The sequence below is a fragment of the Paramisgurnus dabryanus genome, chromosome 8, assembly GCF_030506205.2.
Source record: "Paramisgurnus dabryanus chromosome 8, PD_genome_1.1, whole genome shotgun sequence".
In the NCBI taxonomy this organism is placed as follows: Eukaryota; Metazoa; Chordata; class Actinopteri; order Cypriniformes; family Cobitidae; genus Paramisgurnus; species Paramisgurnus dabryanus.
In genome coordinates this window covers 10,213,285-10,229,979 of record NC_133344.1, presented here as the reverse complement: position 1 = coordinate 10,229,979, position 16,695 = coordinate 10,213,285, and the positions used below count along the sequence as shown (strand labels likewise).

The window sequence follows — 16,695 nt, the reverse complement described above, 5'->3', positions numbered from 1 at the left end:
CACAATGTGTTAGTGTGGTTTATGGTTAAAAAAATGCATTATTTTCCACATACTGTACATTTTTGTAGCACCTCTAAGTCCCGTCCATCTGTAACAGGTCGTTTTGTACAAAGCTCATCGTTTTGAGAAATCGCAATGTGAACCAATTGGACAGCTATCCAGTGCGTTGTAATATACCATTACATGTTTTGAAAGATGAGCTCCCAAGGAATAGTCAAAGCCAGGAGATAATATCGTCTTTACTACCTTATCAGTACGAGCCTGAATCTGACCCAGATAACACAGCTGATCGATCAACTTTACCAGCCCGATGTGAGCAGAACGTAACAGATTGGTAAGGTAAGGAAACATAAAACCATTTCTGCATTTGTGATCGTAGAAATGACAAACATGCGCTACTCTGCACTGCACAAAACTAGAAAGTAGTCCTTCGTAAAAATGTGCAGCACACAAATTTATTACTATTCTGGAACAGTGTTGTAAATAAAACCTAATCTCTGGTTTCTTAATGCTTACTTAATCGGAAAGCCAAACAAAGTATATTGCCTTTCGCAGGGGAAAACACAGCGTCTACTCGACATGGCGGCAGCAACAACACTACAGCGCGGTTGAAAGTTATACCCTCTATCTTTCCATGTACATTGAGCGGGGCTATGGAAACATCTCAAACCAGTATGACGTCTAACTGTCTTTAAAATATAAAAAAGAAAAATCATAATATTCAAAAATATTTTCACAATACTTTAAAGGAACACGCCGACATTTTGGGATTTTAGCTTATTCACCCCCAGACATTTTGGGGGATAAGTCCATACATACCTTTTTCATCTCCGTGCATCCTGTAACTCTGTCTGAGCACCCACTGCTAGCTTGGCTTAGCACAAAGACTAGAAGTTAATGGCTACAGCTAGCTAGCCTAGTCCAACCAGACTCTCGTACATTCATTTAATTTGTACAGAGAGTCTGGCCACGCTCCATTGCAAAGCGTTACTTCCGTTAAGTAACGGAAAGGGTCCATTGTTGAAGTTTAAAACTATTGGATATGCCCAGAGTCACTCAGGATCTGCCAAAGCCAATCGCTAACATGTGGTCATGACGTATATCATGCACCGAAACCGTCCGGAAACAACAAGTCAGAATAATCAGACAAACAAAACTTAGGAAACCTGGTTCTTGCTCCGGCTTTAACTTCTGTATATTCGGCAGTTGTGCAACAAAGGACCGAATAGCTTTTCTCACGTCTTTCTCCGCTGCCATTACTGAACTACAACTCAAACTGACGCACGACCTCAACGTCATCGTTCTTAGCCACCCCCATCTGTTCGCTGATTGGTCCTGCAGATTTTTGCAGGAGAAAACGAAACTCTATAGAGCCATCCCAGACGTACTGCTGAAGCGAAATGAAAATTAAGCGGAAACACGTAGGAGGGCGGAGCCAGGCTAACAGCTAGCATACTGCTCCCAATAAGTGACAAAATAATGCAAACATTTTCCTATTTATGTTTTGTGATTTGTATAGTCACACCGTGTACAAATAACAAGGTCATTTGCAATATGCAATATGAACCTGTTCATTCAGTTTTTTTTTACTCAGGTTTTATTCAATCCAGCTGTGTATCAGTAATGAATTTTTATTTAAAAGCAATATAGTATAATTAATATATTAAAAGCAATGTAACTCATTGAATGGGATAAGCCTGTATTATGTTTTTAATGGGTTATTGATGACTCTTCCAAAATTGGAATTTGGAATTAACAATTCCAAAGTTGAAAATCTATTTTTTTTTAGACATCTGTTCTCTCTCAGCTTTTCTCAGGACATTGTGTATTGTAATGTAAAGTTTTTTTGTTCAAAACATCATACAAATCAAATGAAATTAAGTTTGATATTCATAATATTTCAAAGTATTTTAGAATCTACATACATATGTGGTGCTACTGAGAAAACTTTCCAAATCTGAGGTTACAATATTTTTGGTTTTAGGATTTTTTGTGTTTTTCTTAATAGATTCAATTATTAACAGCAGCATTGACTTTAATTTTAATTTTTAAAGTTTTATGCATAAATAAATCACACTTTTAAACCATCTTTTTACAGAGTCCCAAAGATGGATGAGTTTAAACCGATCACACCAGATGAGGTTCTGCAGACGCTTCTGCCTGTGGTTAAAGAATGCAGATCTTTTGAGTAAGTATTATTTTTCTTATAAAAAAGCTTTCGGCTCTTACAAATGTCACACAGACCATAGTAGTCAGTATTTATGTTCAATGTGTTATAGTATAGTGATGCTGTAAGATTATTACAAATTTGCAGAGGAAATCAATGTGTAGTGACACTTTGTGTCTGGATGAAAGAAAACCTATTAACACCAACTAAGGTATTGATGATTTGGTTTGACAGTTTGGATGTTATACATGAATATCAGTCATGTGACCTCATACGTCATCCGGTCTTTTTCCAGTTGACTGCCATCATCTTTAGTACCTACTGAGTACTGTCTATAGCTAGCTTGCTATGATTTACAGCATTTTCCCCCACGTATCTTATTTTCTTGTTTTTAGTTTGTATATGCTATTCATTAGATTCATATAGCCAGAAATATGATGCATTTACATATCATGTCATAGAAAAATAGCCCATGTAAAACTTGTGTCTTAGTCATCTCCACTGTTATTTTAATAATCAAAAACAGCTAACATGTAAATATATGACCATAAAAATACAAACTTACTTTATCCAAGTGAAGCTCCACAGTCCGGTGCAACTCTGCGACGCAATTTCATTTTTATACATTCTGGTATTTTTGCACCTTCTCCAAAACACTCCCAACACAAAAAAGTAATCTGCAGTCGACGATCCCCAATGGAGATGTTTATATCTAACCTCTGTTGAGGTTTCTCAGCGCAGGGATGGGCAGTATTTCAAATACATGTATTTAAAATACGTATTTGAAATACAAAATAGTATTTTGTATTTAGAAGCCTTTGAAAAAAATGAAATGTAATTTGTATTTAAATACATTTAAAGGACAAGTTCGGTATTTTAGACTTAAAGCCCTGTTTTCAGATTGTTTATGGTCAAATAGAATGGTTTTGACTGAAATTTCGACATTTTCGGCTGCCCTGAGAATTTTCGCGTGTTTGTGTTTCAGCTCAGACCTCTACAATGGGTTTAATGGTGCACTGGAACAATCCTTCCTAAAATGCATTAAACTTTCGTTTACAAAGACGTGAAACTCACCGAGTGGTCAGGGGTGTTCACTGGTATGCTCACACAAAAATCGCTCCAAAAGACGCATTCCAACAATTTTTATCGTAGTTTTTACCAACTCCATTGACTGTATTAGACGTCCTGTGAGGTACGGTATTACTCCGCGCCGGGAACTTGTTTCTATTCTTGCAATTGGCAAAGGCGGATTAGCGCCCCCACCTGGGCTGGAGTGTTTATTATTCAAGCTCTAAGCGGAAGAATATACGGGTGTGAGGCATTTGGGGAAATAGGTCCACAAGTTAACAACGAATGCTAAAACTGCTGTTGGAAAGCATCTTTTGCAGCGATTTTTGTGTGAGCATATCAGTGAACACCCCTGACCACTCGGTGAGTTTCACGTCTTTAACACCCCTGACCACTCGGTGAGTTTCACGTCTTTGTAAACGAAAGTTTAATGCATTTTAGGAAGGATTGTTCCAGTGCACCATTAAACCCATTGTAGAGGTCTGAGCTGAAACACAAACACGCGAAAATTCTCAGGGCAGCCGAAAATGTCGAAATTTCAGTCAAAACCATTCTATTTGACCATAAACAATCTGAAAACAGGGCTTTAAGTCTAAAATACCGAACTTGTCCTTTAAGATGAGTATTTTTGTATTTTTAAAATACTCAAAATACTTTAAGCCAGTCAACCAGTCAGGGTGCTGTTTTCATACATCAACTAGTTCAGACCGGACACCAGAGTTCAGGTAAGCAAATAAATCTATGCAGCTTTTAGTAGGCAATAATTGAAATGTTGGAGTGGGAAAAAAGCAAGGGCGATTGAGTTATTGGGTGTGATGTGATTTGTGTTATTATAACTGTCGCGAAAGGAAATTCACACGTTGGCAGGCAGTTGCACTTGCACGTTGCACGACTGAGACAGAGTGTGGAATGCTGACAAATAGGCCTATACTTTTGACTTAAAGGAAAACCGCCATTTTTTAATATTTTACTATGTTCTCACCTCAACTTAGACAAATTAATACATAACTATCTTTTTTCAATGCATGGAGGAAGAGCACTTAGTTTGCAGCATTTCGAACTCAGCGCACAGTAACATCTTCACAGGAGTGATGATGTTACTGCGCCAGACTAAGTGCTCTTCCGCCATACAATATAGTTCTCATTTTTTATTCACTTAAAAATCATGTTTAATTTTGTGCCACCATACTTACTCGTGTAACTACTCATGTAAAAGTCTTTAAATAGAGAAAACATGGAAGTGTTTGGTGGGTTCTAAACTCATCCCTGTTTAGATCCTAAGGAATAAATGGGACTAGGCTAAATGCTAACACATTCATGACACGCTGTGCAAAGATGAAGTGTACATATTGGAAAAAGATAGGCATGTATTCATTCATCTGAGGTAAGAACATAGGAAAATATTGAAAAACTGTGGTGTTTTCCTTATAGGCCCTTTAACACGTGACACGGCAAGTGGTGGAATCAGCACACAGTTGCTGATTTCTCTTTAGCTTTGTGCAGTTGAAGCCTTGTTTACACTTTTGCAATTCGCATGGCTCTACTCTAGGGCGTGAACCTGCTGAACCTGCGGGCTCCTCAGTAAACCTATAAGGCTTTTATGCTTGACGTGCGCTTCGTTGTATAATTCTGTAAATGATAGATGATGACTCGTGAGTAATTGTTCTCAAAATCATCAAAAAGCAGCAATGAGAGGAAGTATGCCGAATAATTTGTCAAACACTCGTCTCGTGAGAAGTAAATACGTGGATTTCTTCACATATAAACTGTTTAGGTTGTGGGCCGACGACACATGAAAAAGTTTTTATGATGTTTTTATAAAACATCACTTTACTTGAATGAGTGTTCATAAGGCTGACATGACACCTTCATAACCATGACATGACACGTGTCATGAATATGAAGGAGATTTTATGGACAATTATGACAACTGTCATTAAGTGTCATTTGTTCAATTATGTCATTTTTATTGCAAAGATGACATTGTTTGAGATGTCTTTATGACAACTTGACATAAACCCATACATCATAACTTGTCATGACAACTTGACATTAACCAAGACAACATAACTGACCACTTTACCAGTGATACAAATTGAATTTGTCATTAAAATGTCATTAAGTGTTAATACTCTGTATAATAGTTTTATAAGAGCATCATGAATATTCTTCAGTTCATAATGTTTATTTGATTGAGTATTAATAATATTTGACATAGTATTAACACTTAATGACATTTAAATCACAGTTTAATGTAATGTTAACCCACAAAGCTAGGTAGTTTCTTAAGTTTGATAATTATTGTTTATGACTTATAACTAGTTGTGTTGTATTGGTTTATGTGTCAAGCGTCATAACAAAGACATCTCCAACAATGTCATCTTTGCATTAAAAATTACATAATTGAGTAAATGACACTTAATGGCAGTTGTCATAAATGTGCATAAAATCTTCTTCATGTTCATGACACGTGTCATGTTATGATTATGAAGGTGTCATGTCAGTCTTATGAACACCCCTTCAAGTAAAGTGTTACCAAGTCTTTTTTCTAGTTTTTTATTTCCTACAGGGCAGGGGAAAGCAAGAGGTATGAAAAATAAAACGAAAGTTTCTAAGCAGTTGCACACATCTAAATGCTTTTTGGCATTCAGAAATAGACCCAGATAGATTTCAGCATAATAGGGATAGATGCACTGAATCACCAATTTCACATGTATTTTGTGTATTTTTAAAATACAAAATACTGTATTTGTATTTAAATACATTTTTCCTCACAGTATTTTGTATTTGTATTTGAAATACATTTCCATGTATTTATGCCCATCTCTGTCTCAGCGGCTCTGTGAGAGGCTAGCCGACCTGCCTTGCTACCAAAACAAAACATTTGTGTGCGCATGACACTTTGCTTACCCAATGTGCACATCCAGGACATTTTAAGTTCTCTAACCTTATTTGATTGGACAAAGCAGAAAACTAAGGCAGAATATTCCTCAGAACAGTCTAACAAAGCAGGAAGAGATTAATTTTCAGTAATAAGAATCGATATTTGATAGAAAATAAACATGATCGATAATTCTAACTGTATGCGCGCATGCAAACAAAGGAGGATCTTGCCAGGTTTTTTCTATTTTTGTTTTTTTTGGATTAAAAATCTTGGATTTGATCAACTGGTCTCTCAACGCAATTGACACCATCTTCTCAACTAGAAGCTTGGGTTCGGGGGAACCAGTTTGCCCTTCTGCAACTTTTTAAACTCGGAAGTATTGCCCTATGGCAAGCGGCTGCATGTCCGTGTCTGTTTTAAAGATCGCTCTGAATGGGATCTCTATGAAAAGTCTGTCACAAAAATTTAATTATCTAAAATGTGGTGTTTTTGCAGAAACCTACCCATATTAAAAAGCTGATTACAAAAGAACCACTGAATGTAGGATGAAACGTTTTTTTTTTTTTGAAAGCAGAGGGTCTGTTCTTTCATTTTGTATATTGTATGTTTATATATTTAAATAAGAAAATTTTCTGGAAGGCCTTAAACTTTGGTGAAAATCATGAAAAACGCTGGCGCTGGCTGGCAACTTTTTTTAAAAACGCTGGCGGTGAAAGAGTTAACCGCATTTTGTATAACAACTTGGAAATGACCCGCAATATGGATAACATCCAGGAGATGGTCACGGATTTGAAAAAGCTGATGGACCAGAATGGACTAAGAGAGTAGTCGTGTAAAGGAATGCGGCTACTCGCCCCAAGAGTAAATAATTCCAATCTTATCTGCTTTCGCCCCCCCTTATGCAGCACTGGCCTCGGCCAAGGCCGCTGCTGGAACAACAACTCCCTAGGAAGAGCACTGCAGCGAGACGGTCTTGCATTCCCTGACCCCTCTCCCACAGACAGCTGATGATTGTTGACTCTGTTTGGGCCTAATCAAGGTTGTCTCCATGGCAATTTGCTGTGTTAACGCTTTAACATCCTGCGGACTGAGGCAACAAGATTTGGATGCCAGGCGAAGCGACTCTCTCAAGGCCTACACACACACAAACTCTTACACACACACATATATATGCAATCACCACCCAGTACCCAAATCCCTTGCCTTCGCAGCTTTGTACCCCCCAGTCGGACAGACGGGTCTGTGACCAGCGCCAAATATTGCTGCAGGACCGGATGGCTGCTTGCCTGCGCTGGGCTATCTCAAACCCCCATTCCCCCCTATCGTGTTGCAAGTCGTGTGTTGTTCATGTTGTAAGGTGTACTGACTATGTGCTTATGTTGCTGAGGTGTTTTTTCAATGTTCCCAAACTGTACTCCCTTTGGAGCATAGTCTCCTCCCCTCCCTCATGTCATGCTGTACTACTTCTCAATGCTCTGTCGACCTGTTCTGTCTACCCCCTTGTTTTATGGACATGTTGATGGTTTCATTTCACTGGTGTGACAAATAAAGCTTCATTCATATTAATATGCGGTCCATCTGCATTTCATTTAATCCTTTCACTCCAGTGTATTGATGGCAAAAATAAGCTAAAAACATGAATCTTGCGTGTTTTAGCTTTCAAATAATGCAGTTTATGATTTTTTATTGAATATTTGATGTAAAACAAAGTCAGAATCAGAATTAGTTTTTATTCGCCAGGTAAAATAAATAATAATACCAATGTGGTTTATGTATGCATGTATGTATTTTTATGTATTTTTTATATATTCTTATACAGAACTAATTTTTACTCTCAGTACAACAAGTGAATTCTAAACCAGGGGTAAATGCTATGTTTATCAGTTTAAGCTGGAGATAGCGTTGGGGGAAAAAATGTTCTTTTACCTAGATGTTCTAATGCACAGCGATCTGTAACGTCTGCCTGAGGACAGAAGTGTAAAAAGGTTATGTCCGGGGTGAGAGGGGTCTGTGATGATGTTACCTGCCCGTTTCTTCACTCTGGCGTTGTACAAGTCTTGAAGGTTGGGCAGGTGCACACCAATAATCCTTTCAGCTGTCCTGACAATCCGTTGCAGTTTTCTTATATCTGATTTGCTGGCTGACCAGAACTGTGGTTAAAAACATAGTGCACAGAACTGACTCAATAACAGCTGAGTAAAAATGTGTCAGCAGCACCTGTGGCAGGTTGAACTTCCTCAGCTGATGAAGGTAGTCTCTGCTGAGCCTTTTTTCAAAGTGTAGTCAATGTGATTGTCCCACTTCAGGTCCTGAGAGATAATGGTGCCCAGGAACCTGAATGACTCCACTGCCTCCACAGTGTTGTTCATGATGCTGAGGGAGTGCAGGGGGGTTTCTCCTAAAGTCTACTATCATCTCCACTGTTTTGAGCGTGTTCAGCTCCAGGTTGTTAAGACTGCACCAAACAGCCAGCTGTTCAACCTCCATTCTATAAGCAGACTCGTCTCCATCCCGGATAAGGCCGATGACTGTGGTGTCATCTGTGAACTTCAGGAGCTTGACAGAGGGATGTTTAGAGATGCAGTCATTTGTGTCTTAGGTTGTTTTCACATATGTTGGTGCGCACTGTGGTGCGGCCTCGGAGCGCACCAAAATACATTGTATCATTTTTCAGTTAGTGTGGTCCGTGTTCACATATATATATATTTTTTACTTTACTGGAAATGCCGCACCGTACACCATGTGACAACGGTCAGCGCTGTCATTGGTCTCTGACAGCTCTAACCGTCTCATGACCACCCCCACGTTTCCACGACAACCAGCCTGACAGGGAGAGCGCAGCTATCAAGATGTGGAGATACACGATGCACGTCTTTGCGAAGTTTCTTTGCTTTAACGCGAAATTGTGTAGCTGTTCTATTAAAGCTTTCTCACGGAGCCGTTTGCTAAAAAGCCCGTAATGTCACTATTTGTGTGTGGAGGACAGCTATGCATTTATAAAATCATCAGCTCCAACATAAAGGAGACAGCGAATCTCTATGCAACGGACCAGGATTGGCTTGTTTGTTGTTAACCCACAATATAACACCCGGCTCACGTCACAACGAAAGCCCAGTGGCTCAAACATGTGGAGAACTTCCTGTATTTGGTTCGGCCCGAGGTCCAGCAGTGTTCACACCATAGGTGGGTCGCCCCAGAGTTCGGCAACAGCCGCTCCGAAACCACCTGTTTGGAGTGGTCTCGGAGCGGCCGTTTAGTGCGCACCCGAGTGCGGCTGTTGTGTTCACACTGACCCAAACGCACCGTACTCGGAGCGACATGTCATTTGGGCCGACCTAAACAGTGTATATGTGAAAACACCCTTAAACACTTAATTCAAGAATTAAGACTTTAGATATTTATACTGAAAACAAGACAAAAATACTAAGTAAGAACTTCATTTTTTGCAGTGTATACCTTGTATCATTGTTTGTATGGCTCTCTTGTATCTGCAAGTGACTTGTTACACATAGGTCACAGACATTGCATTCCTCAACACCTTCTGAGTTAAGCAGTAAAGCACAAACAGCAGTGTTACTAAAAATACTGGAGAAATATGGGAAATTGTTAAAACGGGATGATGGCGGGAAAGAATGGTAAAATACGGGAAAATCACGGGAAAAACGGGAGGGTTGACAGGTATGGCTTATACATTTATTTATTTAGCAGATGCTATATAAAAAGCAACTGAGAAATGTAAGTGTAGTAGTCTTATTTTATAAACAGGCAATAGTAACTCAGTTCAGAGTCTAAAAGACTCCTTGCTGTTGCCAAACCTGCATCCTTTCAGGTACCAGCACAAATCTTCTGCCACAAAATTTAAACGCCACCAAAATATACTATTAATGTTTGTTAAATTGTTTGTACTGTACTCAAATGTGTGTTAAGAGTTAACAGTGTGTTCTTATTGTTCTCTTTAGGTTGAGTGATTGTAATATCACAGATGAAGGTTTTGCTGCTCTGTCTTTAGCTCTGAGATCAAACCCATCACACCTGAGACAACTGAATCTGTCTGATAATAAGATAGGAGATTCAGGAGTGAAGCTGCTCTCTGAATTACTGGAGAATCCTCACTGTAACCTGGAGAAATTGAAGTAATATTATATGATGGTCACACATATACTGGTTCTTGGTAAAAGATGTTAATTTAGTTGTTGACAGTGGAGCAAATATGAATGCTGTCTGCATTTATGATTTTCAAAACACTTACATGAAGACAATCATCAGAGAGATGTTGAGATTGATAATGATGAGATTAATATTTCCTTTAGCTCAAACAACATAATTAAAGGGCCCATATTTTGTGGCTAAAAAGCACATTACTTTGTGTATTTGGTGTAATACAACGTGGATTATGGTTCAAAAAACGCATTATTTCCCACATACCGTACATTTGTGTAGCACCTCTAACTTCCACCCTTCTGTAACAGGTCGTTTTATACAAAGCTCATCGTTCTGAGAAAGTGCGGTGTGAAACAATTAGCAAGCTATCCAGTGCGTTGTAATTGGCCGAATACCCCGATTACCTAAACAGAAATGTGATGCTCCTTACAATGTTCTTAAAGATGAGCTCCCAAAGCAATAGTGAAAGCCAGGAGATACTATCGTCTTTACTACCTTATCAATACGAGCCTAAATCTGACCAGAAAACACAGATGGCTAAGCTGATCGATCAACTTTACCAGCGCAATGTGTTACAGGATGTCAGTCAGCAGAACCAAAGTGTAGTTGGAATCTCCACCTTTTAGACAAAGCCTTTGTGTACATCCAGGCTTGTACTCCCCCATGTTTAGAAAGTAGTCATTCGTAAAATGTGCAGCACACAATCGAACTTGGGATGTACTGTTCTGAAACAGTGTTGTAAATCAAACCTAACTCCTGGTTTCTTAATGTTTACTCTATTGGAAGGCCAAACAAAGTAGTTTGCCTTTCGCAATGAAACACACAGCGTCTACTCGACATGGCGGAAACAATAATACAATACAACGCGATTGAAAGTAACACCCTCTATCTTTGCATATACATTAGGGTGGTGTTATGCAAATGTTCAAACCAGTATGGAATCTACCTGCATGGACGTGTTTAACCGAGCTGTTTTAGGTGTGGATGAGGCTTCACTATAAAAAGATCTCTTTGGATTTGAAGCTTTAGGTTGTGTTAAAAGTAACACAAAATGTTTTGTTTCAATAATAACACAGAGATGTGTTTATTCTAACAGTAGTGTTTTGTTTTTAAAACATATCTGTTCTAAGAGTGCACAACATTGTTTTCTGCCAGCTATTACAACTGAAGTCTCACAAAGAAAAAGGAAATACGTCACATTGCTTACTTCCACCTTTGGAAATAAGATAGATAGGTCTATGTGAAGGACAGAGAAGAGATCTGAGTGATGGAATTTATCATTTGAATTATTATTTTAGTAGTCAAGTCTAGGTGTAAAAAATACACAAATGAGTTTCTCACTGTCAGTAGATCAGAATAACACACATCAACATTTAGATGTTTCTGAATGCTGTTTAACAACTGGGTTTGAAAACTGAGATTGACAAGTTAATAATACACAAACATACACAAAATGAACATAAGTGAAAACAAATAAAAATAAATAATCTATGTTGATCATATGTGTGTGTTGTGAACTGAGAAAGTGAAGTGTGTGTCATTGTTTTGTACAGGTTAACGGATTGTAATATCACAGCTGAAGGTTGTGCTGCTCTGTCTTCAGCTCTGAGATCAAACCCATCACACCTGAGAGATCTAAATCTGACTAAGAATCAACTAAGAGATTCAGGAGTGAAACTGCTGTCTGCTGTACTGGAGCATCCTGACTGTAAACTGGAGAAACTAGAGTAAGATCATCTCTCTGATAGTCACACATGTACTGTGTAGGCTTGTTGCGATAGTCTGTATAACCGGTGACACCAGGGATTCAGCCTCTCACCAGTTAGATCACTTGCCAACTGCGTCATTTAGGGCTCTATCTTACACCTAGCCCAATGCAGCGCAATGCGCGACACAAGTGTCTTTTGCTAGTTTCAACCTGGCGCAATGATCATTTTCACATTTAGCGCTACGTTGATTAAATACATACATGGATGCGCAGCAGCACAAAAACGCTTTTAAATATGAAAAATTAACGGAATAAAATGTAAAGGATTATCATTGAGTCTCTTGGACATAAATGAGGACCGATTTTGAGACGTTAGAAGGCATAAAGAGCTTCTTCACCTGTAGCCTGGTAGGTGTCATATATGGGAGAAGCAGGTTTGATCCAAATGCAATTTTATTAGAACACCTCTAAAGATAAGCAAGGGTCACAAACCAGGCAAACATGTACATCAAAGGCAATCTAAACACAAATAATCCAGACAAAGTCAGGTTAGTAAAAGGCAGGTTATTCAAGACAGAGAGACAGGCAAACTCTGGTATGGCAATCTTGGACAGGGCAGAAAGTTCATAGTCGGTCATCTTAGACAGGAGCTCGGGATTGGCCCTCTTGGAGAGGACAGAGAGTCTATAGGAGTTGTGCACGGTCATTTTGGCAAAGGCAGAGAGTCTATGGAGCTTGGGAGCGACCATGTTGGCTGATCTACAGGACAAAGGAAACTCATGAGTAACCATTTCGGCGTTTATAGGAAACTCAGCGAACTCGGAAACAGGCCTTACTGGGTCCTGGCATGAACTGGAGAGGTAGGTGTGGCGACCATCTTGTGAAGTGGCTCGGGTGTGGCAGCCATTTTTATGTGGCTCAGACATGACGGCAGCCATCTTGTGAACAGGTGCAGGCATGGCGGGCATCTTGATAACTGGTGCAGGTATGGCAATGGCCCTCTGGGGAACGGGTGTAGTTATGGCAGTGGCCCTCTTAATAATTGGTGCAGGTATGGTAGAAGCCATCTCAAAAACAGGTGCAGACATGGCGATAGCCATTTTGGGAACAGATACAGACCTGGGGGCCTTCTAGGGGAAGGGTTTCCTTCTGATTGCCCTCTTAGACAGAGAAACAGGCACAGTGGTGGCCATTTTTGTAACCGAGATAGGTGTGGTTTGAACTGGTTTTGGCAACAGGCATTTCAAGGACAGGAGTAGACAGGGTTAACGTAGAGCATACAGGTGTCTGTGGCTGGTCTGGCTCTCCAGCCCATGGAGCCTGATGCCTACTGCCCCTCCAAAAAAAAACTGTTTACAAGAGGGGTGTTCTCATCAACTGGCCCTATCATAAACGGGGAGCCACAAAACGGCAACACAGAGTCAATAAATTGTGCTAGTGACCATTTAGCCTCCTCATCTGCGAGTTTGAGACTGATATCGTCATCTAATCCAGACCAAAAACTGTCCTTTAACATTTCATCATGTCCGTTAACAAATTCACTGAAATAAAGGAACTCTTCTACATACTGTTTGATGTCACAGCCATTCTGATAAACTGAACAGAGTCTGTGTAATGGATCGATAAAGGTAGGGGAGAGCGGGGTTGGTTTGCACTGTTTTCAATCTCTGTCATATTTCTTATTGTCTTTTGTATTGTGAACTAAGAAACTGAAGTATGTGTCTTTGTTCTCTACAGGTTACATGAATGTAATATCACAGATGAAGGTTGTGTTGCTCTGTCTTCAGCTCTGAGATCAAACCCATCACACCTGAGAGATCTGAATCTTTCTTATAATAATCTTGGAGATTCAGGAGTGAAGCTGATCTCTGATGTACTGGAGAATCCTCACTGTAAACTGGAGATACTGAGGTAAGATTATCTCTTTCCGATAGTCACACATGTACCGTGATTTCATAAAACATTTGGGTAACACTTTATAATAAGGTTTTTTTGTGAACAATTAGTTAATTCATTAGCTAACATGAACAAACAATGAACAATACTTCTACAGCATTTATTAATCTTAGTTCATGTTAATTTTGGCATTTACTAATACATTTATAAAATCAAGCATCTTAACTGTTAACATAGTTAATGCACCATGATCTAACAAGAACAACTGTTTTGACATTAAGTAACATGGACAAGAATTAAGAATTCTCTTTAACCGAAGGCATTTTTAATGTACTACAGTAAACGCCTGAGATGTAGTTCTACAGTTATTTCCGTGACCTGATGACGTGGACGTATTCATTTGAATAATGCCCACCCACTAGCTGCTTATACCCGCCCACTTGCTGTTGTCAAAGAGACCTGATTTGTTAAGTAAGTTGTTGAGTAAGTGAAATATTAAAACTATAGTTCTGCTCCCGTCATTTTTGTGATCACTGCTTCCTTAAACATGGAGAGGTCAAGGCTGGATTTGTGCAATGTTTGACCCTAAAGGATTAATCTGTTCCTAATTGGTTGAAACCTAACGCTTTAGGAACACAACCAATATTCATTATTATTTGTAGATTTATTAGTTGTTAGAAGCTGTAGAAAACATAACAAATAGTTAAAAAAAATTAAATAAACTGACATCATATATGTGAGTTTTTCATGTGTATTTGCTCCATGTTGTGTGGAGATGCCCGTTGGGCCGACGCACTTGGGGGCCGGTGAATAAAATATAATTTTTTTTATTGGCCAACGACCAGCCCATAAAGCAGGGACAGCGGCCCATTCAGAGCCGGCCCTAGACCTTTGGGGGCCCTAAGCAAAATTTAGTCGGGGGCCCTTTGACCGTTTTAAGTAAGGCCTAAAGAAAAGCAATGACTACCTTATGACTATACTGCACATATGATATCTAATATGTTATTTTTTTTAAATGTGTCTATTAAATTATGTTTTAATTATTCTATGTATACTGTATGTTAATGATCTTTTTTGCTGGTCCTGAGTACGTATTTCGTTCTTATGTGGCAACATGTAGCCTACAGAATGACAATAAAAGACCTTGGGGTGGTCCCGGACAGGGAATATCTTAAGACAGGACTCGGCCTTAGTTTAATTAGAAAACATAACTAATTTTAACAAAAATGCCTTACTAAAAACATTATTTGTGTGGATTTTGGGGCAAAACAAAGGGCACTGGTGTATTTTAAGATATGTCAGTGCAAGCTTTTTTCAGTTTGGAAAGCTCTTCGCCTACTTTTATTTTAGTCTAGGACTAGTTTAATTCCTTTCAGGGAAACTGCCCCCTTAAGTTCTTGATTTGAGTTCCATGTTTGATGTCTAACAGAAAAATATGATACCACTGACTGAACTGAATGGCAGTGCAGTGCAACAAACACACACTGATGAACTTGCTGAATAAAAAGACTGATAAAGTGATTTTCACTGACCATCAAAGAAACATTTTTAATTGACACCAGAGATTAAGACGCACAAACAACAGCCTATATATAATTAAAATGAAATTGAGTAAATAGAATAACATTTAATTAAAATATTATATAAAATAATAAATATAACACTCAAATGTTTAAATTTTTCAACTAAACAAAATTAACAATAATATCTAAAACCCAACAAACAAGGTTAATAGTACCTAACATTCTTGTTTGAGATTAGCTAAATCTGACACAAACATAGGTTTGTGGATAATAACAATTCACTTGCAAATAATATTAATAATTGAAGATTAACAATTAACATTGCATTCATAACATTAATCTAACAAAGCTGGCTACTGTATGTCATATGCATTGCTATAGTTTAAATATTAAACACCGAACAGTGACATTATACACTTTTGCAAAGGCTAGCAGGTGGTTTAACAATGGTGCGCTGTCTGGACATGTACCACGCATATGCGCATGAGTTTGTTTACTCTTACACATAAAACACTTTAAATTCAGACGTTTAACAATATAATTACACTAATGACATAAATATGTAGAAATGACAATGGCATACGTGAAATATAAGCGTAACAGAATTAATTTACCACGTTAAACCGTTTAAATATTAATTATTAAGCTTAATAAACCAATTCACGTTATGATGGCAAATATAAGAAAGAGAAGTCAAACAGAACACAGGTTTGGTCATTACCGAAGTCAAATAAGATCCACTTACTTCGCATTTACGCACAAACACGCATAACATTAAAGAAATTGTCCTTAAAGCAACAGCAAAAGTTCGCGTCTGTATCAGCGATCCGGCTCAACTCAACTTTGCGTTCTGTGGGCGGGATGCTCGCCTGCACATAGTCTCGGGCACTGATTGGCTGCTGCGCTGGATGCTGTGTGTCAATCAATCTCGGCAAGAAAGAGATCTTATTAGCGAACTTTCATAATAACTATAATAACAAGTAACAGCCTTTTTAACATTGCCATAATAATAAATAATGAATATTTATATTTATTTTATGTTACTTTTGATGAATGATTTTTTTTCAACCACTAGCTAAGTGACTTTAGGGGGCCCTCTGCTGGCCACGAGGCCCTTTGCAATTGCAAGTGTCGTTTAGTGGCTGGGCCGGCTCTGGGCCCATTGGTTCATTTTCCATAGTGACACGTAGGGCTGGGTATCGATTCAGATTTTCCAGATCGATTCGATTTCGATTCACAAGCTACCAAAACGATTCGATTTCGATTCTCGATTCAATTTTCGATGCTG

At 38.7% G+C, this 16,695-nt stretch overlaps 1 protein-coding gene across 1 annotated transcript in view; it reads left to right on the top strand.

Moving 5' to 3' along the window:
• The window catches only part of LOC135771878 (uncharacterized), a 138,125-nt gene that overhangs the window by 10,074 nt on the left and 111,356 nt on the right, over window positions 1-16,695 (top strand). The window contains exons 7-12 of the mRNA XM_073815496.1: window positions 98-332; window positions 1,595-1,620; window positions 2,099-2,188; window positions 10,079-10,252; window positions 11,834-12,007; window positions 13,726-13,899. Coding sequence (XP_073671597.1) covers window positions 98-332; window positions 1,595-1,620; window positions 2,099-2,188; window positions 10,079-10,252; window positions 11,834-12,007; window positions 13,726-13,899 — 873 coding nt within the window. The remainder of the gene's footprint in view (window positions 1-97; window positions 333-1,594; window positions 1,621-2,098; window positions 2,189-10,078; window positions 10,253-11,833; window positions 12,008-13,725; window positions 13,900-16,695) is intronic.